Source organism: Trichoplusia ni, chromosome 2, assembly GCF_003590095.1.
Source record: "Trichoplusia ni isolate ovarian cell line Hi5 chromosome 2, tn1, whole genome shotgun sequence".
Classification (NCBI taxonomy): domain Eukaryota; kingdom Metazoa; phylum Arthropoda; class Insecta; order Lepidoptera; family Noctuidae; genus Trichoplusia; species Trichoplusia ni.
In genome coordinates, this window is record NC_039479.1 from 8,571,571 (window position 1) to 8,595,745 (window position 24,175).

Below are 24,175 nucleotides of genomic sequence, written 5' to 3' on the forward strand. Positions count from 1 at the left end.
AGAAGTTGTTCGAGGGTGTAAGTATTCACACATACATGAAAAAACCTTCTTACGCGATTACCGTATGTAGCAAATGAGAAAAGGAAATTGTATTTTGCCATGAATCTTGGAGAAACCCTAGACATAGGCTGAGATACTTTTTAATGTTTTCGTAAAAATAATACTTTGTATCAATGAAAGCCCACATTCCGTTCTGGACATTTACGGGCTGATCAGACGATTCAGTGAAACAACTCGAAATTAAATAATCATAAATTTTCCTGTCCTACAAAAATTGGGCGACTGCCAACAACTAAATCCAGGTCACTTTCACATTTAATTTGCAGTTGTAGTAGAGATTTGAATTATAACACACGAATACATGATATTCACGGAAACGGCAACTGATCCTTAAATAGCACACACGATCTAAAAATAAGTCGTTCACGTTGAACGAAGCTGTCAGATGTAAAAAGTTAAAACATGCATGGGACACATAGACTACTGTGAACATTGATTGATGATTACATTTAAACGCAGGGTTTGGATACTCAAATGGCAGAGTTTATGGATAAATTGTGGAACGAGAAGATGAACGAGTTCATGAATCGTACCAAAAGTAAGATGGCGGACATGTTTGTCGGTTGTGATCCCAATACCGTCGAATGTACTACCCCACGACGCATGTCTTCATGGCATGTCATGTTCCACTTGTGACCCAGACGAACCTTGTATGTTACTTTCGAATTAATTTGCAAGACTTTTGCAAGCATTTTTAATTAACTCATTAAAAATACCTTATTGCTAGAGGAGATATCAAGCAAATTGATTCGTTAGTGTAAAAACACCCTAGTTGATTAAGCCCCGGTTGATTCCTTGTGTCGTACCATTGTATTTACCCTGTGTTAACGATTCCTATAGGACCTTGAGAAACTGAACAAGGACTTCCTCGAGAAGGTGTGGCAAGAGAGGGCCGATCAATTCGGCGGCAGGCAGAAGAGTAAGTATTGTTCACTCCATGTCGTAACTCCGAAATTCCGAGTCATTTATGTGAGACCTCCATGCACAAGTTTTACAAGTCTCTTGTTGCATGTTGTTAATATACACGATTTTTTAAGTTCATTTGTGATTTGTGACGTCATCGCTCAGACTGTTACAAAGATTTGAGTTTAATGAACTGGTTTTTTTTATATTCTTTGACTATGGCCGCAAGTGTAATATTTTAGATCGATTTTCACGAAATGTTTTTTTGATAAAGCACATTTTGTAGTCAAATATTTATTTCAGACTATTGTGCAGAGCTAACTTAATCAAGTAAATGACAAACACAGAAGTAATAAATTTAAAGCTATCTCAGTATGTTCAACATCTAATATGCGTTTCCAACAACAGCGAGACTGCCTAAGTGGTTCGGTGAGAGGCCCGGCAAGAAGAAGGGCGACACCGACTCCCCCGAGGGTGAGGAGGAAGTGAAGGCCGAGCTCGAGGAGGACGACGAGCCCGTGTACGAGCCCGAGCCCGAGGAGGAGGAGGTCGTTGAGGAAGAGGAGGAGGAAGAGGAAGAGGAAGAAGAGGAGGAGGAGGAGGAAGAAGAGGAGGAAGAGGAATAAGTAAGTGTTGAACAAGATCAGGTTGTATTATCACAACAGTGAGTCTGAGTTTTGGTACTTGTTGCGTTGCCACGTTAGCACGAGGATAGTACGTGAAGGTTAATAAGATAATGAGCAGAGAGCAGTACAACAAGACAGAAATCTATGGGAAGACCTTTGCCCTGCAGTTGGACAGTATAGATTCCTAAAAAAAGGTTTAGTTGAGCAGGCTAATAATAGTATTGCTTTTACAACTAAAAGAAGACGTGACGAAGACCTGAACGTCATGCAAACAGTTAAATTACTTTTATACCACTCTTCTTTTAATATATTGTGACCAAAATCAGTAATCAAAACATGTTTTTGTTTCAGACGTACGCAGCACGACTTGATCAGAGAAGCTATTCGCCGACACGGACCCGCGAGTCGGCTGTACTGTTTTGTAACCAATCCATTAACTTATTACTATTATAAATTATTTTTATTATTTATACTGTTGAATCATTCGTTACGGAACATGGACTTTTTTGCACTTATTACGTCACTAACACCTATGACGAAACAATAAACTAATTTATTTCATAAGGCTGTCTAGTATTTTATTGAACCTTACATTTAACTGTCCTATGTGATGTTCATATTGTAATAGAAGATTGTCCTTTTCTTACATCAAAAAACAGTTTTACGCTACTTGAGCTTAGACGCTCGGAGGAGATATGAGAAAGAGAGTAATCTATACTAATATATAAAGCTGAAGAGTTTGTTTGTTTGTTTGAACGCGGTAATCTCAGGAACTACTGGTCCAAATTGAAAAAATATTTTTGTGTTGAATAGACCATTCATCGAGGAAGGCTTTAGGCTAGGCTAAACCGTCACGCTGCGACTAATAGGAACGAAGATACAAAGGAAAATGTGAAAAAATCAGGGCAGGTATAAATCATAAGTTATATTTTCTACCCACGAGGACAAAGTCGCGGGCAACAGCTAGTACCGTATAAAAAACCTGCAACATGGTAATTTCGCTCAAACCTGAACCTACATATTATCATCTAGAGGCGAATCCTTCAAGCCTATCAATGATACAGTAGAACCTCATTGCTCATTGCCATCAAAACTGTGGCTAAATCGATTAGAACATTATTTCCTGGTAAACAAATGAGCGAGTGATTTTTCCCAAATCACAACTTATTCAAGTGTATTTTAAAAATAAATAAGAAAAAGAAAGAAAGTTATTTAGCACAATAGACTAGCAGTGACTACTCAATATAATAGCTATAAATAAAAGATACATATAATGTTTTTTTTTATAATTTTAACTGGATCCAGGTACCAAAGCTAGCAAATTATATTTTTTATCACAGCAATGCATTTATTTGGATCACTAATCAGGTAGGCATTTTCAAATAAAAAAGCTACTGATAAAATTATTGGATAAATATTTAATACAATAATCTATAATAATAAATGATTAAAACTACATATTAGACATAAACAGACTAAATAACAACTACAATTATGACACTTATTCTAAATACATGGTGTTTCAATATTTACACATGAATAATAATTAAATTAAATATCTAAGTAGCCAAGTTAAGGTAATAGAATTAAAGATTCTCAAAGACATACTGTATAGGATACTTGTGACTATAAATAAGTCATGATTGCAAAAGAGACCTGACTCATAAGAGGCACGCAAGTTATACAAGTTTCCATAGTAAACATAGTCGTTAACGTTAGAGCTGCAGTGTCACAAGGTGAGTGCATGAAACAGTAATGTGTGTTACAAACTTATCGATACAAAGTTATGTCTTCTTCTTCAGCCTGACGCTACTAACCCCGGCCTGAGCCAGGCACCGTCTACATAAAACAAAAGTTTACATAAGTAACTTCTATCCGAAATTATTTCACGACCATACAAACACACGGTTAGATTCGTACAATTTATTAAGGCAAGGCAAACACTTACATTTCTCAAGTTATAACCTAATGATTGTTATTCATGCATAAATGTATCTAATATCTAGAATGACTCAAGTTCGCAAAACATAATCAATGTAATTTAGTTGTTATGTGTGTGGCATAAGGTTGGTGTCACAATGTAGTTGTTAGCGAGTCGTGTTCGGTATCTTACGCGGCCGGGATGGTGTTGGCGGCGGCGGGCTTCTGCTGGCGGGCTCTTGTGCATCATGTTGATCTTGTCCCCCAGGCTAAGCGCCATGCCCTGGATCACACGGGGAAACAATTAGAGTGCGAACGAGTAACAATCTCAAGTCATCGGGGCATTTCAAAAATTCAATCTCAAAAAAACAAAAGGGATTTGGAAGGTCTCAATTATTTGCAACAATAAAAAGATTTTGTCATTCAAATTAAAATCTTGTCATAGTAAACACTTACCTGGCTCTTAGCCCTGATTCTGACATGTCCCACTACTGGGGAGTTGGGCTTATGCAATGGTGTTTCGATGCTGAGGTTAGCGAGCGCGTCTTCACCGAATATAGAACGCGCGTACAGGTTTGCTGCCATGAAGCCGCACTGCCCTGACAGTGCCTGGATGGTAAATACAAATGCAGGTTAATAACTATTTGTAATTATATAATATGTGTTAATTGATATTTTAATTGTTGATTGATTTATAGAGTTAACTGAGTAAATATACCTTTGGGTGAGCTATAAAACAAGATTGAAATAAGTTATAATTACCTTTTCTGGTGTTAGACATTTCATGTTTGTGGAAGCCAGTAGATGCTGCAGGTACTCGCGAAGATCCGTGATATTCGTGTTGACGGACACCTGGGAAATGTCATTTCATGTATAATTGTCCGGCTCTCTCACTGTTTAAATAACTCGCAAGTTGAGTACACAGTCAGAGGATAACGGTAGACTACGTGTTAGTCCAAGGTATCCAACGTACTTCCATACGAAATTTCATCGAAACGGTCCAACAATTTGAGTGTGACGAAGTAAAAAGCATACGAACTTTCACATTTATAACTCGATTTTTGAACTAGATATATTTGTAGGTGTGGATGTGTCACCTTGTTCTCCCACTCGAACTCGGCCCACATCTGGCGGAAGTCCGCGTCGATGCAGAGCGCGGGCTGGATGTAGTCCACGATGTCGATGTGGATGTCGTTCAGGACCACCACGCCGCGGTCCATGGACGCCCCGGACACCTCGTACACTGGATATTACTTATTGTTATTCTATGTCAAGTGTTATAAACTATATAAGCTCTTTTATAACAACTATCGTGAGACTGTTTTATTATTAAATGATGCAACGGTTTATCAGGAGTAAGTGAGTATAAGTTTTCTAGGGAATTAAGTGCAAAGTGCAAGCAAATAGAACCAGCTTCCGAATTTAATTGAGACTCATATACCTCTGACAGACGGCTCGACCGATTTTTATTAAATATTTTTAAGAACATTTGCACATGACACACTTTTAATAGAATTAACTAAACTATAATCGCTCAATCAGCTCGGGAACTATGTTACAACAGAGAGACAGGCAGGCAGCGAATCAATTTGCTCGTTTGTGGGTGTTAAAATCATCCAAATCGATTGAATGATATAATGGGAAAAAAAGAATACTTTGAAGTGAGAGCTTTTCAAAGTCTAATATTTGGATTCCGAGCCGTATAAGATAACTACATCTTTTTTTTTAAGAAACGACTCCCGCATTAAAGTATTAAATATTTGTGTGCATTCGTGGATCACACAAATGTTTGTCCTACACGAGGATCGAACTAAATGTAGGTCATAGCAATAGTTCCCCAGACGTCGTATAAAGTGAGGTCCGTACCGATGTTCCCGAAGATGATCCCGTTCTCTGTGGAGGCCACCTTGACGTGCGCCTTGATGCTGGCGAAGTCCCTGGGCGCGAGCACGACGCCGGCGGGCCGCTCCACCAGGCGCAGGTCGCCCAGCGTCGCCAGCTCCACCGTGCAGTTCTGCAGCGTGTCGTCTGGGGACCGACAGCCATAGTCAACACCAGGCGCAACTCATACACAACCTCCTCAAAACAGTGAGCAGCTACAATATTATCAAATAGATTCACGCTATACTTGGTATTAGAAATTAATTAATTATGAAAAGTAGTAAAAGTAATATTTTTTTTTAAATATAATTGATATCCAAATACGTGTTTTAATCGTCTACGTCTGATGAACGGCAGAATAATTTATTTCATAAAAGTTGCAGTTTAACAAAAGTATTACAACCTAACTGAGGAATTTACGCCTTAATAATAAATGTTCGTCACATACCGGTCTGGTTGACCACGAGCACGTCTAGCACGATGTCGTACTGGTTGACGGCGACGATGGCCTCCGCGTACACGGGGTCCGAGAAGCCCGTCAGCTGAGTCACCTTGCCCAGCCGGCCGCGGTCTGTAGACCCGCCGGTAGTGCCGCGGCCTTACACGGAATTATTTACAGGTTAGAAAAATAATAAAGAAGGGGATGGGAGAAACTGGTAAGAGATACGTGAATTGACATCAATATTTCTTAAAAATAAAAACGAGTCCCCCCATATGGAATTTAATTTTTGTGTCAGACAGACAAGCATTCATGGATTTCATAAATGCTTGTCATACGCGGGAATCGAACCCGCGCTTAGTGCGTTTGGCGAAATAAAACTAATAAAACTCTTGTTGAGTTTTATTATGGATCGTGAACTTAAGGTTGAAAATAGTCTGAACAACGTCTGATAGTAGGATTATTGATACGAAGATTTGTGTAAGGGAAAATATCACGTATTTGTATAGCGGTAAAGGTGCATTTACCTTGCACCGCTTTTGAGAGCGACAGCTCGAACATGTCGTGGTGTGTGCTGGCGCCGGAGTTGCCGGCCAGCTGCGCGAACACGATGCCCGTCTCTACGTCGACAACGTTGTCTTGACGCTTCGGCTCACGGTCCTGGGTAAAGAGGTAATATAATTAAAATAATTTTTATTCTGATTTATTTAAAAACGAGTTCCATTAGTAATGGCTTTGAGGTAAGCCATCGTAAATTCGAATAATACGTCTGTATGTCACTATGTTTAGTGAGGGATGAGTTTTCAGACATCACACACTTGGTTAGTTTAGTTTTCAATATTATTGTAGGAAGTGGATGAAGACAGAGTATTCTAGTTCTAAAGAGGAAGATCTTTGTCTGTACTCTTGGCAGAGTGATCGATGTCGTAATAGCAGGGTGTTGGTAAGCGTTCCGCGCTGCCGGCTGTTGTCGCTTCAGCTACCAGCTGGCCGTGGAGCGCGCTCGGGAGGATGATCCCGGCGCGCCCGCCATACGCCGACTTCGCACGCGCGCAACTTGCCGCCCTAACGAGGCTCTGGGCAATAGGCACGGGGGTGCATATATCGTCTAACCGTAACTCTACGTCACCATTCTCGCGTACCGAAGCCTGTCACGTACATTTTTCAAGTTGACTTTTTGGAGAAGACTACTATGGAGGGAAAGTGGGAGTAATGGGGCGTCAAAATTCCTACTTATTTTATTTTAAAAGGGGAAATGGGGTAGAGCGATCCCCACTCTTCCTTGGAGCGCTCAAGATCCGTGCCGGTAAGTATAAGGGGCATTACCTTGTGCGCGTCGTCCAGCAGGCTGGCGCCGTGGCCGGGCAGCGCCAGCAGCGCGGCCAGCGCGTGGCTGGCGCCGCCCAGCAGCGCGGCGCGCACCACGGGCGGCTGCAGACTGCCCGCCACCACGCACACCGCGCCGTGCTCCACGTCGTCCGCCGTCAGCCCCGCCTGCGCGCCCGAGCCTGACACGACACACGAGAGACCATGTACTCACATAATGCATTCTATTCGATACCTTTAAGTATTGAAATACTGTAGATAGAACTGGGTTGATCACTTATTTTGAATAAACTTTGGGCAATAAACCGGGTGGAAGGCACATCGACGCAATAACTTAGCGAAAATTTGAGGGTTACAGGTTTAGTAATTTTGTAACCAATTCAAACGTAGTGGAAGCTCGACGCGGAGACGCTTTTCTTCTAAACTATATCACGGATTCGAAAGTGTCGGTTGCGTACTTTTGGTTCTTCATCGATAATTTAAATAGGATCAACAAATCATCATTCCCCCTGCCCTTATCCCAATTATTATTTGGGGTAGGCGCAACATGTCTTCTCCTTCCATGCCTTTCTATCTGACGTCATTTCACAAGAAACACTCTTTGCAGCCTTTCACACAATTCATCCATCGTTTCCTTGGTCGTCCATTTCCCCTATATCCATCCACATTATTACTCAACACCTTCTTCACCAAATGACTCTCATTCCTCCGCATAACATGCCCATAACATGACAGCTGGTGGCCACGTAGTTTTTCTGTAATCGGTGCCACTTCCAAACTTCCCGTTACCTATTCATTTCTTACATTATCTGCTCTCGTAACACCAACGTTAATCTTAAAATTTTCATCTCTTCCGTATGCAGTTGTCTTTTATTCAACCCTTTTGTTGCCCAACACTCTGATCCATATAGGAGAGCAGGTCTGACCATGATCTTATAGATCTTTCCCTTAAATTTAAGGGGAATGTGTGGGTAAAAAAAAATTACGACAGAAACTTTTAAGTTCCGCGAGTTCAGCAGTGTGGCGCCGCCTATAGTTCGCAGTGTATAATACAGTAGGCGTGTTACCGTGCAGCTTGTGATGCGCCATGAGGCGCGCGGCGGCGTGCGCGGCGGCCAGCGCGCGCGGCGGCGCCAGCTTCAGCGCCAGCTTGCACAGCGCCGAGCACGCGCACGCCGCCGTGAAGCTCTCGCCCGCGCCCAGCGCCGCCCACAGCCCCGCGCCCGCCGCGCCCGCCGCCGCCGCGCTGCCGGCAAGCAACACTCATTCACATCATATACAACCAGAAAAACATGCAACTAGTAACGTAATATATCATAAATACGCTCTCAAAACTTTTCGCACCTATAATATGACGAAAACCACCAAGAATAACAAAGATTAAGAAAACTCACAGGTACTACTTAAGTTGGAATATTGTCGAAAATTACTATATCAACTATCTATATAGAATTTTCATTATTCTGTAGTACAAAAATTAAAAAAAAATCTGACTTAGGCCTTTGCCCTGCAGTGGGACAGTAACTCAACAATAAACTTTCCGAAATATGTAATAAAATAAGCAAATTCATCAGACATTTTTTTTTTAAATTTAAAAACGTAACATATATCTACTTTTCCATCAATATAATATAAGACTTACACAGGCAAATTGAAGGCAGACTGAGTGGCATATGTCCCATCACTTGTCACCAGCTGACGAGGAGCTGACGTGTCCTGAACCTTAGCCGCAGCGGCTTCGGTCTCTTCCTGCAAGTGTTTCATAACAATTAGTTTAGGACATTGTATTTTTTACTTTATGTCTTAGCGGATAAGGTTCAAATTACTTCCTTTCTTTCAGTCACAAAAGTAAGTTCTGTGCGTGTCATTGTAAAATTAATTTACATTATGCTTACAGCAATAAGGAGCAATTTCAGTCCCCATAGGTACTTATTAAATACGTAGTACAAATAGCTATGAACCTTATATGCTGTTAAATAAGGATCACTGTACCTTTTCCTCATCCGTGGCGGTGGGTGAGGGTATGACCGACGACAGTACTTCGAGCGCGGCCTCTGCCCGCTGCGGCGTGTCGGCGAACTGCGCCAGCAGCCACAACGCCGAGCGGGCGATCTTACCCACGCGGATACCGGGGACTGCTTCCAATAGTTTCTACAGATAAAGAAACAATCTTACAAAAAGAAAAAATGTTCCGTGAGTTTTGTTTTCATAATTGTGGTTTTTCTCCATTCAGTTTAATATATACGATTAGTAGATTATAGTATCAAGTGTTTTTGTTATATAAACGAAAAGATCTGACGTGAAGATGTAACATCACAGGCTTTTAGCATTTTCTTAATGACCAACGAACCTGATAGATATGATCTCGCAGATCCACGAAGGTGTGTAAGGCGGAGCGCAGGAACAGCATGACGTCCTGCGCGGCGGGCTCGCTGCCGTCGCCCAGCAGCTCTAGCAGGGCCGGGGCCACGCTACCCGCTACCTCAGGGAACTACCACGACAAATATTATCATTTCATTTATATATTTAATGTACACAGATACCTAAATTCATTCCCCTGCCCTTAACCCAATTAAAGTTGAAGACAGTAGTGAGACTAATATCTTCATTCAGGCGTGCGACATTTGTGAGATATTGGTCGATACAACATTCATATTTAACCAAATTCAAGATTTAATTACAATAATGTGCACAGTATGCCAGTGTACTATACAATGCAGAGTTTTGTCTGTACCACAAGCGCTAGTATGGTGCGTACCTTGAGCGCGGCCCGATGCATGGCCCGCACGAGCAGCTGGCGGTACTTGGCGGCGTCGTCGTGGTCGGCCGACGCGGCCCGCGCCGCCTCCTTGCGCAGGACCTGCACCAGCTCCTCCGCGTGGCGGGAGCTCACCAGCTCCAGCGCTACCCACGCACAGGGAATAAGTGATAGCATAGGACTAATGTATGCAGTGAGTCAGAGCGGAGGCTGATTGATTTGACTGCTTCGCTAAACTATTTGGTGAGACTAACCATGTTAGGAAGTTTTGCTTAAGGCATGTGGTTTCAGGCCTGGAAATCGTCTTGCAGAGAATTGTCATGTTCTATTTAAAATGGAATTTTCTTTATTAAGTACCATTGACTATGATGTGATGTAACATCATCAGGTATTTAAATGTGTTAAAACATTATTTTTATGGGTATTTACTGAGCGTTTTAGTTTAATATTAAAAGTATGTTATCGTAATGCTTGACTTAATCCTCAAAATGTACAGTTAATCTACCAATATTCGTAACTCCTGGCAACTTATCATGAAAAATCTTGTTTGTCGTGAACTGGCACTCACCCAGCTGCAGCGTGTGCTTCCTGACGTCGAGGTCGGAGGAGGCGAGCACCCGCAGCACGTCCATGGCGAGGTCGGGCAGCGCGCGTGCCGCCGCCTCGCCGCCCTCCTCGCGCAGCGCTCCCAGCCTGCCCACTACAATCAGCTTCACGTTGTTGTCGCTCTCCTTCACGATCAGGTCGATGTAGCACGCTGCCGCCGCCTAACGATACCAAAACAAATCTTGGTAAACTAGAGACGCAGTGCATACCATGTCGAGAACAAAATCGAATCAAATCCTTATTCAACGATTATGACTTTCACGTGTAGATCCATTCGCGTGGAATACGTTTAGGGGAATTTAATCTGATCAATTTAACAATATAAACAACCTGCAATTTTTTCTGAAGTGCCTCTAACTGCCCTCGTAGAAGAAACTCGATTTGTTACGTAGATTCGTTGCACTGTAGGTACTAACCTTGATAGACGCGGGTGCGTTGGACAGCGTGACGAGTGTCCCGGCGGCCTCGTACCGCACGGCGGCGCTAGTGGCGTTCAGCAGACCGTACACCGTGCGGATGAAGCGGGATCGCTCTGACGGGTTAGCGTGACACACCTAATACACCATGAAAGACAAATAATACATTAATATAATATAAGAGACATATTGGAAAATGGGAAGGACTATTGAACAGCTTTGGGATATTTACGAGTATGAACTGGAAAGGAACCAACATCTATGTACAAATTCGTTAAATTTGAATCTAAACAAAACAGTGTTGAATATAAAGACAATTAAATTGAAGGCACAAAAATACTTATACAATTGCTTAACGATTATTTACCTTATAAATAAGCTCGACTATAACCAACTGCAGGATATCTCCGAAGCCTTGCACATTGTCTAGCCTTGACGCCAGGTAGGACAATGCTCTCTCCTGGTCTGCATGTAGCAACATGAGGAACGCATTCCTCTTGCAGGACATATCTTGCTCCGACTCCAGGAAGTTCGCAACCAGTTCTGGTGCGTCGGGAATTAGGAACTCGAAGTTTCTGAACACAACAGATTATGTTGATAAATAAGCAGAAACTATGGTTTAATAAGTATTGATAAAAGAAGTGAAAAAACTTGGTATGCAAGTGCTATTGTACTAAGAAATGAAGGCCCTCAGAGGGACCACAGTAATATTTAATGTTATTAGCAAAACAGAATACCTGTAAATGGTAAAAATGGCTAGAACCGCATTTCTCCTGACATAGGAGTGGCGGTGTTCTAGACAAGCCCTGATGGCTGGCATTAGAGGCTCTAGGAGCTCTGGCTCCTTCAGCTTGCATAGGAAACGGAGGGTTGAGCCACGGATGAACTCATTGGGGTGTTGCAGATCCTAGGACAAGAAAAATAGTTGATAGTAAGATGCAAAAGGAAACAAATGGTTGCAAAATAGACAATTCAATAAATTCAACAAGACAAGTATTTCATACTATAAATGGAAAAACTCAATATTGCCGTAAAGGACTTTTCGTTTATTTTTCTTCATACTTATTGTCTTAGTTGATGATAAAAAAATAATAATGTACGATACATGAACTGGGCTGCTTTTGTAAGATGACTAAAAAATCATGGTGTATAAAGTTCAATCATTAAATCACATCGTAGTCTGAATTAGCCATCAAAAAATTGCCTTTAGAAATACCAACCTTTCTGTAGGCATCACAGACGAGGATCATCTCCTGCATGAGCTTGCCATCAGGAGTGGTCTTTGGTACAATCTCCCAGAAGATGAGCAGGAGCTTCTTGATCATGTGATCCTGCAGTGGCAACACAAACCTGATGATGATCATCAGGAGACCGGGGATCTTCTCACCAGACAGAATTATGCCTATTGTCTTCTTAAGTGCTTCAATTTTCTTTTTGGTATCACCTTTTTCTGTTTAAATGAGTTTTTATTAGTAAACATACATACTACATTTGCAAATAATTTTTTCTTCAATTTAAACTATGTTACTATGCTGTAACATCCATTAGGAAACTAGAAAAAATATGAGCAAAACCTAATATGTAAATTGTGACTACAAAATCAAAAAACTCTTCAAGTAACACTAGATAAAGGCATGTTGGTGCCAAATTTGGCTAATTGTGGTAATTCAAAACAACAATTTTATGTATTGTTTGACTTACCAAGGTCCAACTTGAGTTGCATCTCATTATAAGGCTCTGAATCGGTGGGGAAGTTGATCAAAGTATAGCAGGGCTGCTCTACGCCTGCCATGCTGCAATTACATCATTATAAAGTGTAAAATTATTAAATTACAAACTAAGCAGTAAAATTCATGTACCACAAGGAACGTGGTCTAACAACTAGTTCAGACTAAAAAATATTCTTATTAGTTGACTATATTGTCATCATACCCATTACTCATGTTTAAACATATGCTCTGACTTTTCAAATACCAAACCCTTTTAAATCATAGGTCCATGAAGCTTGTGTGAGCTTTATTTACAAATAAAAGGTGTGTTAGGGATGAAATGGTTGAGATATTTCCAATTACAAGCGTCCGGTCGGTTTACAAAATCACCCATATTTACTTACGTGAATAAATTTTGGTTTACGTGTTTCTCTAAAGAAATGATGCGTTACTACTTTTTAAGTTCTAACATTCAAAGTATCTACTATATATTACTCTAAATGGAAATAAATTACAATCCAAAACTAATAATACGTGTCCACATCCACAACTTAAAACGTCAACGTGACATTTAATAGTGTTGTAAGTAGTTCGCTTGTATAAGTCTAGTAGTAACTTTTTATTCTTACGATAAAAACGAATCAAGGCTTCCTAGCGTAGCGTAAATAATAATTTTGTGGGTTGCTCAAGTATATTTATCGAGATTATCTTAATAGTTTCTGACACAATTGGAACTGAAAAGGCAACAACGGGTCTGCAAGTCGAACACTCTTATCGTTTACAAAGTTAACTAATGCAAGTAAATGTGAGATGTTGAGCAGGAATATTATAATTGAAGGTTAAAATTAGCAAGTGTATTGAATCTATCAGCCCAGCATTTAATAAATGGTCTTAATTCTGTTAATTACGTTGCGTTCTACAATGCTTTGCTTTTTTTAATAATTGTATATATAATGTTTAAAGTTAATCATGAATACGATACGATAAAATTGAACTATTATATTATTATTTGTTATTTATACCAGTCAGAATGGCGATATGTAGCATATTATTATTATAGTCGATGCTGTCTGATCGCCTTCCTACTGAACAAACACGAGCAACTATACAGTCAAGTATAGACGCAAAAAATCAATACGAACAAGCGAAACGTCAAACGACAAAAATATTATTTTATAATCTGTATATTTGACGTCGTCGCAATTTTGGATTATTTGTTTTGAAACCAAAAATATAAAATAAATTCTTTATGTAATGTTTTAAACATTTTAAATCCAAGATGGATGTGTTATTAACATTATTGTATCTTTTACTGTCGATGTGTGTCGTATATCCGCCCAATGAGTTTATATCGGCCGGCTTTACAATAGCTCAGCTGTTCGAGAGTTTCCTCGGCTCTGAAAATATGAATTTTATTGGATATCACATGAAGAGGACGACTATTACAGCATTGATTCATTCTGCTTTGCCCTTGGGCTATATCGTGTTTATGTTGTGCGCTGGTGAGCGCAATGCTTGGCTGCCAGCAGCTGCTGCGGCTACTGCTATCATTCCCTTGTTGATGTGCTACCGGCTGTTATGCTGGTGGGAAAATGATCAAGCTAAGCACCCAGTTGTGAAGTGTCTTTTGCCCTATGTGACTCCAGGCATAGACTGGAGAGTAGTTGCTGCAAATCTCAATGTGGAATTCCGAAAGTAGGTACCTTCCTTTTTCAAATAAATTCAATTTTATTTAAAAAATTACTATAAAATAAATGTAATAGCAAAAATTGCCAGCAGAAAACTCATTACTGAGTTAAGCTCGCCTTTTGAATGCATTTTTCATGTAATTTTATTATTATAAATATCTTTGCAAAACAAAAAAAAATCTACAAAAAAATTTATCTGCCCGTAGTAAAGCCTTTAATTGATTATTGTAAAATTTTAAATGTATGATTTGTTACAGTGTGGACAAAGTGACAATTCAACTAAATTCAAACAGCATGTTCATAGCAACGGAGACATGGCTCATCAAGGTGTCTCAATACTCACTGAATGTGTTAAAGCAGGCGGACTGCACACTTGTTGCAACTGCTGTAAGTACAACTCAGTTGACAGTCTGCATGTTACTCCCTTGATATATAACAGTATACAGTAACATCTGATAAATAATCATTTTATTACAAAACATTAAATAAAATACCACTATAAATACCATACTCTCTCATTTAATTATCTGCTCATTATGGAAAAACAATATTTTTTACAGAACGTCGTCAAAATTCAAGAATGATCTAGAAACATGTGGAATTTATTTAAATCAGTTACATTGCAATATTAATAGATTAAATCTTTATATTTTAGTTCAAGTTTCAAATCACAGCTTATCACTAGATACATTAAAATTCTGTTATTCAAATGATAAAATTTGACCAATCACTAAAGTTCAAGTTTTAATCTATGACACCATTGTTCATAGTGCCTATGTAATGTAAAGTAATTGAAATTTTATTGAATTCCTCAATTTAGTTAAATATCTATCTGTATGATTACTTGCAAAACACAAAATTCAACTCAGATTTTCTGATAATCAGTGCTTTTCAATTATTTATTTAAAGTAGGTATTATTTATTTTTTATATTGAGTTAATCAAACACAAAACTTGTATAATCAAATACCCCACCTAATACTTTAAATGAGGACAACATGAAATTGGGTGTCTTATTTCATAATTTTTTAATGCACTTGCTATTTATGTTTAACGAGCTGTTGCGCACGTCATTCGGACATACATACACACCGGATTGAAAAAGATCCCACGGGAACATAAAAATGAAATAAAAACTGTCTTATGTGTTACTCCTGGTATAAACTATCTATGTACCAATATTCGACTAAATTGGTTAAGTGGTTTTTGCGTGAAAGAGCTTTGTTCCTCTTTCACGCAAAAACCACTTCATACATACAAACTATCACGTTTAAATATTAAATAGGAATATTCAGAGCAACAAGTAAAGTTTATGAGGCTATCTTTAAAATAACGTAAATTATCCATTATAATTTATGACATCACGCAATTCTAGCAGAATGGATTGCAAACCGTGTTCAACGTAATTCTAGGTATTTTGACGAAAAACTAACTGTTATCTCAGCTCAAATTATTTTATAACTAGCTGTTGCCCGCGACTCCGTCGGCGTGGACTTCAGTTTACAGCGTTCGGTGGTCCACGATCCCATGGAAGTACATCCCCTTAGTGATCTTATAGCTTTTAAACACCTTTTTAATTTTCCGTCGGGAACTATTTCAAAAATTGGGATAAAGGTAGCCTATGTTCTTTTCCATGTCAACGGCCATATGCATGCCAAATTTCATCCAAATCCGTTCAGCTGTTTTTGCGTGATTGAGTAACAAACATCCAAACTTTCACATTTTTAATATTAGTAAGGATACACTTCCTCAATATAACACCATATTTGCGCAACTCAAAAGAAATCCCTTGTCCTAACAGACCGACAGGCCCAACCTAACACCTTCCGGCGAAGAAGAGATCCAGTACGTGAACATCGAGGCTATTCCTACTCGGGATGATATAGAGAGGTTCACTTTCCGCGTCACGACGGCCTCGCTACGGGAGCTGCAGCCGCGGCTCTCGCAGCCCGTGCGAGTCCCGGACCACATCTCCTTGTTGCCGACCCTTATCGAGAGATTTGTTGGAGTGTTCAAGCATTACGTCGATCAGAATCCTGTCTACTATGTTGACCAGGTAAGTTGTATTCAGTGTGTAGCAGGCAAGGGTGCTAGCATGTGTACCGGTTATCCCGACCATTGGTATAAATTCTATAAGTACCATGTTGCATAAATTTGCGGAGTCTATACGTTGGCTGTCCTAAACCTACGATAATTGCCGCCCCGGCTACATTATTCATATAAAAAGGTGATATTTTTTTAAATACATGGTGGTTTTCTTACGTACAATGGTAATCCCAATAAAAGTTGCCAATGTGAAAACATTCTATTTTATACACAGGAGAGTGGGCCCCGGGCTCAGGCAAGGCGCGAAAAAAGACAGTTAAATTTTAAAATTAAGACTTGTATCTAAAATTTGCCTCAGTAGGCCCAGGTTTTCTTGGACCCGTTCCTGCATTTATAGCAATTCTTCAACCTAGCGTTTCTTATTTATCTAGGAATTGGAACTGTGCATTGGATGCATGCATTACACTGCTGATGTCAAGCTGAATCGACGCTGCCACCCACCTCCCGCGTACCTGGAGGGTGGCCCGCCGCCGTGCCAGCAGTGCAATTGCCGGTAAGCTATCTTGTTGTATCGCACGACTACTTTGTAACTAGCCCAATCTTCAGCGATCTCTAGAGTATAAAACCATAAGGGTTAGTTAATTGTGTCTGTCAGTTCCTGTGTTAATTAAATAGAAATCAAAGTTTGACGTATTGGACTCTATATTTATTAATTTTATTTGAACGATGTTGAACTGATGGAGTAAAAATAGCAGGTAGTCTAGGTGAGTAATTTATCAGGACACCAAACTTCAATAAGTATGTGTGTAGATGAAAATGATAGGCGCATTTCGCCTAGTGCTGGTAGCGTTGTAGTCCGTAACATGTGGTTGTGGTCAGCGTGCTGTGGTGCTGCGCGTGCATGGGGCGCTGGTGGGCGTCGCGCGCGGCGGGCCCGGCGGCGGGCTGGCTGGCGGGGCGCGCCACGTGCCCCGTGTGCCGCGCCAGCTTCTGCCTGCTGGACGTGTGCCCGGCCCGCCGCGCGCCGCCCGCCTCCTGAGCCGCGACCGCGCCGCGCCCGCCGCTCCGCCCGCGCCTGCTGCTCACCTTCTCGCTCACCTACCGCCGGCTACTGCACAGTGCCAATGGACACATCAACATTCGGTTCCGTTAAGCGACCGTGTCTACTCATCTCATTCGCGACTTCTCAAATCTCCCACTTTTATCATATTACTGACTGCACTAAGTGCTGACTTACATTTGCAAATTATAGCGCGGCTTAACTTAATGCTTTGCCTCCTGATGAACTTTATGATACTGACATATTAGATGAAATCAATTAAAACGTTTAACAATTATACATCTCAACTTAGAACTTAGCATAATACTTAGAAGCACTTTCATATTTACCATTAGCAGTAGTAGGTATTGACTACAACTATCATAAATCGTAATACATTTTATGTCTCCTCACTATGTAGAGGTCTCTATTAATAATGTAATTGATGTAATCAATTGATTGTAAAATGTATTTTTAGATCACCTAATTGTACCATTGATGTCTATAATCTTATATAAAGTGCAATTAATTTTAAAGTATGTGGACTTTCTAGTTGAAGCAAACTTAAAAGTAGTAGCATCATTTGTTATTAGGGACAATAAAAGGACTCTATTGTAACTGATGTAGTCCAATGACATTTATATTTTTTCCGAGTTTGCTTCACTTTATTTTTAACGGACTGTGTAATTATTATATAAATGTGTATTTCATAATTATGAATGTGTAGAATTAAGTAGCGCAAACTTATTGTGATTTTAATAGTGCATTAGTGTTATGCAAAATCGACTAATCTTATCGAATTTGCACGTCACTATATTATAGACTAGTTTAAATAAATTGTAAAATAATACAGGTATATAATATCGTAATAATATTTATGTATTTTGGTAATCAGGGAACGATGTTTCTTATCCTAGATGTTGGTACTCTTTAGAGAGGTAATGTATGCAGATAATTTAATGAGATTAATCGACATTGTAACTGTCTATATAAATGATCTGTTGTTGCAAATTTATCAAATACACGTTTTAATGTATGGATTCAGTCATTTGTTTTCTGCCTCTGCTTCATCTATTACTAAATGGACAATTGCATTTTCTTAATTTGTGCTTTAAACCGAGTAAGAATTTATTTGATCTAAAAATTACAGATAATTTTTATATTTACGGCTACTAGATGCCTCTTCAAGAGCTTTCGTAATGATACAGATAATTAAACGTACATTTGACATTCACAAAGAGATGTAAACAACTAAACAGACAATATCTAATAGGTCTGAGAACATTGTAACTGGCGGGAAATAATGGGTTTTCCAACTCAACCTTGTTGATAATTGAGCTACATTGACATTTGTGGACTTGTCGTGATTGTTATCAACTCGGTCGCATGGAATTCATAATTCACTCATGGGCGAGACCTTGGTTTCTGCTCAAGGACAAAGGTCACACGTGCGATCTTCGGCTAACATTCTGAAGGAATATCCCGATACATGTTAACAAGAAGAGAACTTTCTTAAGGATTTTTAAAATGCCTTCAAGGTTTATTATGGTCCTTACTCCAAAAGATTTCAAAGTATCATTACTTTTTGTGACAAAAAGATGAGACAGAAAATTTGATTTAATAAACCTAATTAATTGTCGTACCCTATTGAAGTTTAAATATTAAATACTAGCGCTTAATGAAGCCTTATTGGTAAAAATGGCTTTTCAAGATTTCAGAACCCATAATTACTTCACCCTTAATCGTTAGTAAATATGTCTGTCTGTCCGACAATAGGTATAATTAATCCGTCGGAACAAGGACAGGTGAAATGTCACGTTAACTGGGTGTCCAACTGGTGTCAGTACGATTGCAGCTAAAAGTGTTTGTATATGCTATCTAGCTGGCCAGTCTTGTGTCAATATTAGCGTTAGTGTTATTTATTGAGTGACAATGTGGCATGAACGTAGGATCAAGATTGGCAGGCTAGTGTGGTAGTATAGGTCACCAAGTTCTGTTTCGGGCTTGGTTTTAAAGGACGTTAGTCATGACGAAACCGACTATAGGTCAAGAGATACGGAATTATTTCAAGAATACGACACTGCATGGTTTTAAATATTTGTTGTCTATTCACAACAGCGATCGGTAAGTTAAGCGAACTTTTAGATATTTACCTACATCTATTTAATAAAAAAATGTAGCCTTTGCTTTATACCTTAGGTTCATAAAAGTATAGCTATCCAAAACGCTTGTTTTGCAAGTTGTAGCTAAGTATTTTTCTGACTTGCTGGGTGTGGGCCTCTCTCTCTACGCTTGACTGAAGTTTTGTTAATACTTTTTGAGGATCACAAGTTTACCATTTAAAACCGCATAATCGGTTCCAGCATAGGCTGGCTAGTATGTTGTTGCGCGAGCGCGTGTTGCGCGGGCGTGCTGTGCGCCGTGCTGTGGGCGCGCTTCCTGGAGGTGCCGGCGCTGCTGGCGCTGTGCGACGACGAGCGCTCCGACGAGTACCTCCGCAACCAGATGCCCACCATCGCCGTGTGCCCGCCCATCGACAGCGTCGCCGACATCATGCTGGACAAACTGTGAGATCGAATCAACGAACCCACTTTATCGTCTTCACAAAACTATTTAAATCGGAATCTTGTCTTTTTGATAGGTCTTCAAATGCATCCGAAACCGAAAGGCTCCCAATGACTCTGAAGCGACTTCTAACTGGAAAATCGACGGATGAAGACCAAGTGCTGCTCCTGGACAGGATCCTTCAGTCAAATAATATGACAATACCTCAAGTCTTGATGGACTATTCCCTGAACTGTAACGAGTATACTAAGAAGTGTAGGTATCGAAAGATTAAGGTGCCTTGCGGGCAGTTATTCGAAAAGATGCTTACCTCCTGGGGAGTCTGTTGCGTCATGCGGCCGTATAAGTAAGTAGTAGGTACATGGAAGGATTATCTGTTTTATCCGTTGCTGCAGTTCAAACCTCTCATGGCTATAGAAAGCCCAGGATCTACATGATATAATAAACTTGTGTCGCAGAGATAGCTTTCTTTATGTGCCATAATATTTCCAGATTGGCTAATGTGTCAACGACAATGCTAGCCAGAACATTTTCGACACAAACGATGGATCTAGTGCTGCAATGCTCGCATGGATCCAGACTTTATTCCTGTCAGGTAATTTTACCTACTTATTCGTTATGTCTGTTCTTCTTCTTCTATTTTGAGCTTCATCAAGAAGGCGCAGAAAATGATTTTCACTTGGTTTATACTGCGGTATACCGCACCAACGAACCAAGTATAAGCCAAAGCGGAAGAAAAAGATATTAGAGGTGGACGAAATAACTCTCCTTTACTTTGTTTCTATACAGTTCATAACAAGATATGAAGGGGAAGAGTTTGCAAACCAGCTGAAGTTGATCCCCAGCTTCTACTACTTAGCACAGCTCCGGTTTATAGCGATACCACAAAGTTCAAGCTCAGAAAACCCGATTCAGGACACCTGTATTTCTGATAAATCCTATATTCGGTCATATTGTATGGTATGTGAAGTAAATTTTAACTTTTTTTTCCAACTTTTCTGCTTTATTATATTTTCTTAAGAATAAAAAATACAATCGAATCCAAATATACACCGTGATTTTTTAGTCGTCTTACAAAAGCAGCCCAGTTCATGTATCCAATGACTAGAACACGTTCATGATAAAAAAATAGGTATTTATGAGATTTGAAAAAAAATTAAATGCAATTTTTATTCAATATTATGATGCAATTCGTAGTTTTTTAGAAACACAGCTCTGTTGCGAGCGCGGTCCGAGCCTTGTAACAATGGTCAGGGGCGCGGGCGGCGGCAATTTTATCATTTTTAAGAGTATATTTCAGATTTCTCTTGTTTAATTTTGTTCGTACTTATTATCTTAGTTGATGATAAAAAAATAATAATCGCGCCTAGGGGTAATTTACGTCGGATACATGAACTGGGCTGCTTTTGTAAGACTACTAAAAATCACCGTGTATAAACTACTGAGCCAAACTTGATGAAAATTGTAATGTTACCAAATGATAGCTGTTAGGTACACGTTAAACGAAAGACTGTATGACCTGATTTTGTTGATTCTTTCAATAAAAAAAATCGGGTCATCCAGTCTTAAGTCCTCAAGGTAATAAACAAAAAGAAAGCACAAATTGAATTCCCTGTTTTTGAAGTCGGTTGAAAAAAATGCGTGCACACGTTGACTACACGGATAGCCGATTGGTATAAGTTACAACACTCACGCTAATGATCTCTCATAGCGACAACTTGATCTCGCGTAGAAAATTCAAGTCTTGTTCTTTCGTGCAATAGGGATGATGACAATATTTTTTGCAGTGTCCGTCTTGTAGATTTTTGTATAATAATGGATACGTAATTTTAAATTTGTCCCGCAATTATAAATTGACCAAATTACAGTGAATGAAACTTACGCGTGACGTCACGATTGAGTATAAATTTTACTCAATCGTTACGTCACAAGCCCCCTCTCCTAAACTTTAAAGCAGTTAATCTTTGTCAATTCTAGTTTTTCTGAAAAAGAAAAAAACACTTGTCTCATACTTTTCAATTATCTAACTGAGGGACTAATGAGATTTTTTTTTTTATACCCAGATATCATCCCTATTGAATTGATCGTAAAACTACGAGCGTCACAAGGTTCAAATTCCTAAGTGCTTGATTAATCGTTTTCCGAAATATAAATATATTACTTTTACTTATTTTGATTTTAAACAGTAAACAACTAAAATAATTTTCAGCTCAGGTGCGCTGAAAAGTCGTGTGGATGCAGGGATCCTCTCCTAAATAAGAAACCCTATAACAGACACCTGCCGATATGTCCAGTTACGCGTCTCAGTTGCTTGAAAGTCAACAGGACAAAAAGCCTTGGTAATGGGACATACCTATTTATTCCAAAGTTTCACTCCTATTACCTATGGCAAAAGATTTAAGATAACGATAATTCTTCATTTCAGATAACGGGTCATGCCACTGTTTGCCTCCTTGCAATAAAATATCCACTTACATGGTCTTGGAATCTAATCCTATGAACAATCTTAAACAAGCTATCGATCCTTTGTAGTAAGTATTGAACAAATCTATAATTCCTATTATTTACTATCAAAACAAATTAATATGATTACACAATCATATTTGTTTCAGTATTGGAGTTAACGGTACTTCATCAATAGTTCTAAATCTAAGAGTAAATTTGGGTCATTCCAGAGTATTTGTCTTAAATCCAACTGAGACTTGGCTTACCTTACTGTGTAAGTACTTTTTATTGTCCGATATATAAAACAAAAATGGTTTTAGTGAAACTGTTTAAATGCCAAAGTATAATTTTGTCTGCAGCTTCTTTAGGTGGAGTTTTCAACATGTTCTTGGGCGTCGGCTTGTTCAGCGCATTAGAGTTCATGTATCTTATCTTGGTAAAGTTACCAATTACCATCCGGAAATCATCGGAAATTGATGTCGCTACTGCACCAATAAGTCGAGTCCCTGGACGTTAGCCTATATTTTGGAATTAGAATGTTCCTGTTTGAGTGATTGAAACCAATTTTATTAAATAAACGATTCATTTTACCACTGATTATACTTTTACTGAGCCCGACCTATTTTTATAATGCTTTTGAAAGCAAGTAACAAAATAGTCAGAATTTTTATACACTAGTAACACATTATTATACGATTGCAATACTGGGACATTTTTGTCATTTATGATTCTGACATTTCCATTACGACAGCAGTAAAAATCTAAAATGTGATGACTTCCGGTTTGTGTTTGTTGATTAACACATGTGGAGTTTCTTTTTCTAAGCTTTTGGGCAGTAGAATTTCGTTTTTCCGATTTTATTTTGGGTGTGTTTTACTTATCTGTGTGTGTCCTTTGTGTTTTGTGTTTGTGAGCGTCAAATTTACCGGTAAGTACACGGTACTACCTTGTTTTATGCGGCAGCCGCCGCGCGATCATGGACGCTGACGACCGGCCTCCGGGCCGTCCGCCAGATCCCAATGATCAACCCCCACATGAAACCAACCCCCAACCCGACCCCAATCCCCAATCACGAGAATTGTTTGAGTATACTCCCGTGGTAACAGCTCCTTTGGCGTCTTTTGAGGCTATGGAGACTCAAACTTCCCTACCGAAGCGCAAAAGACCGATAGATGATAAAGGAAAGGACCAGTGTAACGACGACACCATAACGCCTTCGTCAAAACGCGACAGGATCTCTGCACCATCCCTTATAGCTAGGTCTAAATACACAGACACTGACGTTGCCCCATACATTGTATTCGTGTCGTATGCGGACGTAGACCCTAAGGCGGGTTCGACCATGCACCCAGTGAGGTTTGGACAGTTGCTGTTGAAAAATAAGGTTAAAAACATTACTGAAGACGGAATTAAAAAAATAGGTAGAAACCGTATCTCAGTAGAGTTCAAAGCCCCCAAGGACGCTAATGCCTTCCTAGAAAGCTCTTTCTTGAAGGACAAAGGATACTCCATGCTGATCCCTACTTTTAATATAACACGTATGGGTGTAGTAAAAGGTGTTCCAGCAGACTGGTCTGACTTAGAATGCTCAGACAATTTAAAATCGCCTTCAGGCAGTGGTCAGATTCTAAAAATTAGACGGCTGAATAGGAAAGTTACCAATGATGGCAAATCGGAATGGCTGCCCACTTCTTCAGTGGTCATAACTTTTGACGGTAGGGTTCTCCCTGAACGTGTTTTTTGCTGTCA

The 24,175-nt window shown here is 39.6% G+C and overlaps 4 protein-coding genes and 1 long non-coding RNA gene across 5 annotated transcripts in view; 4 read left to right on the top strand and 1 right to left on the bottom strand.

Moving 5' to 3' along the window:
• Positions 1-2,156, top strand: part of LOC113501509 — a 9,059-nt gene extending 6,903 nt beyond the window's left edge. The window contains exons 5-8 of the mRNA XM_026882689.1: positions 3-17; positions 901-979; positions 1,372-1,589; positions 1,941-2,156. Coding sequence (XP_026738490.1) covers positions 3-17; positions 901-979; positions 1,372-1,589 — 312 coding nt within the window. The 3' untranslated portion in view covers positions 1,941-2,156. The remainder of the gene's footprint in view (positions 1-2; positions 18-900; positions 980-1,371; positions 1,590-1,940) is intronic.
• A 1,191-nt stretch (positions 2,157-3,347) lies between these two features.
• Positions 3,348-13,222, bottom strand: LOC113506395 (coatomer subunit beta-like). The gene is made up of 20 exons (XM_026889252.1): positions 13,049-13,222; positions 12,637-12,728; positions 12,156-12,385; positions 11,673-11,842; positions 11,303-11,510; positions 10,936-11,073; positions 10,482-10,680; positions 9,914-10,059; positions 9,506-9,646; positions 9,148-9,306; positions 8,798-8,904; positions 8,223-8,401; positions 7,156-7,337; positions 6,357-6,489; positions 5,839-5,988; positions 5,376-5,537; positions 4,607-4,752; positions 4,272-4,361; positions 3,966-4,118; positions 3,348-3,792 (listed from the first exon to the last, which is right to left on the bottom strand). Exons 2-20 carry the CDS (start codon positions 12,725-12,727, stop codon positions 3,631-3,633), a joined length of 2,946 nt encoding a protein of 981 aa, XP_026745053.1. The 5' UTR covers position 12,728; positions 13,049-13,222; the 3' UTR covers positions 3,348-3,630.
• Positions 13,223-13,755: 533 nt separating this feature from the next.
• Positions 13,756-18,456, top strand: LOC113506406 (E3 ubiquitin-protein ligase TM129-like). Its single transcript, XM_026889260.1, has 5 exons — positions 13,756-14,339; positions 14,590-14,719; positions 16,133-16,387; positions 16,809-16,930; positions 17,257-18,456. Exons 1-5 carry the CDS (start codon positions 13,924-13,926, stop codon positions 17,414-17,416), a joined length of 1,083 nt encoding a protein of 360 aa, XP_026745061.1. The 5' UTR covers positions 13,756-13,923; the 3' UTR covers positions 17,417-18,456.
• Positions 18,457-20,180: 1,724 nt separating this feature from the next.
• Positions 20,181-20,802, top strand: LOC113501047. Its single transcript, XR_003401254.1, has 3 exons — positions 20,181-20,327; positions 20,474-20,576; positions 20,771-20,802. It is a non-coding gene; the product is annotated as an uncharacterized LOC113501047 (long non-coding RNA).
• A 78-nt stretch (positions 20,803-20,880) lies between these two features.
• On the top strand, positions 20,881-23,104 carry LOC113501052. The gene is made up of 5 exons (XM_026882042.1): positions 20,881-20,941; positions 22,191-22,320; positions 22,407-22,512; positions 22,594-22,700; positions 22,786-23,104. Exons 1-5 carry the CDS (start codon positions 20,939-20,941, stop codon positions 22,941-22,943), a joined length of 504 nt encoding a protein of 167 aa, XP_026737843.1. The 5' UTR covers positions 20,881-20,938; the 3' UTR covers positions 22,944-23,104.
• Positions 23,105-24,175: the final 1,071 nt, after the last annotated feature.

What these genes read in the sequence shown, in the direction of transcription:
- LOC113506395 (XM_026889252.1), bottom strand. Translation starts at nt 12,727, where the DNA reads ATGGCAGGCGTAGAGCAGCCCTGCTATACTTTGATCAACTTCCCCACC. An exon ending in TCTGTGATGCCTACAGAAAG is followed by an intron (nt 11,843 to 12,155) that starts GTTGGTATTTCT and finishes TTCTTGTCCTAG; the next exon opens with GATCTGCAACACCCCAATGA. An exon ending in GCTCTCAAAAGCGGTGCAAG is followed by an intron (nt 5,989 to 6,356) that starts GTAAATGCACCT and finishes ATTCCGTGTAAG; the next exon opens with GCCGCGGCACTACCGGCGGG.
- LOC113506406 (XM_026889260.1), top strand. Translation starts at nt 13,924, where the DNA reads ATGGATGTGTTATTAACATTATTGTATCTTTTACTGTCGATGTGTGTC. An exon ending in GCACACTTGTTGCAACTGCT is followed by an intron (nt 14,720 to 16,132) that starts GTAAGTACAACT and finishes TTGTCCTAACAG; the next exon opens with ACCGACAGGCCCAACCTAAC. An exon ending in TGCCAGCAGTGCAATTGCCG is followed by an intron (nt 16,931 to 17,256) that starts GTAAGCTATCTT and finishes GGTTGTGGTCAG; the next exon opens with CGTGCTGTGGTGCTGCGCGT.
- LOC113501052 (XM_026882042.1), top strand. An exon ending in CAACAGGACAAAAAGCCTTG is followed by an intron (nt 22,321 to 22,406) that starts GTAATGGGACAT and finishes TCTTCATTTCAG; the next exon opens with ATAACGGGTCATGCCACTGT. An exon ending in GACTTGGCTTACCTTACTGT is followed by an intron (nt 22,701 to 22,785) that starts GTAAGTACTTTT and finishes TTTTGTCTGCAG; the next exon opens with CTTCTTTAGGTGGAGTTTTC.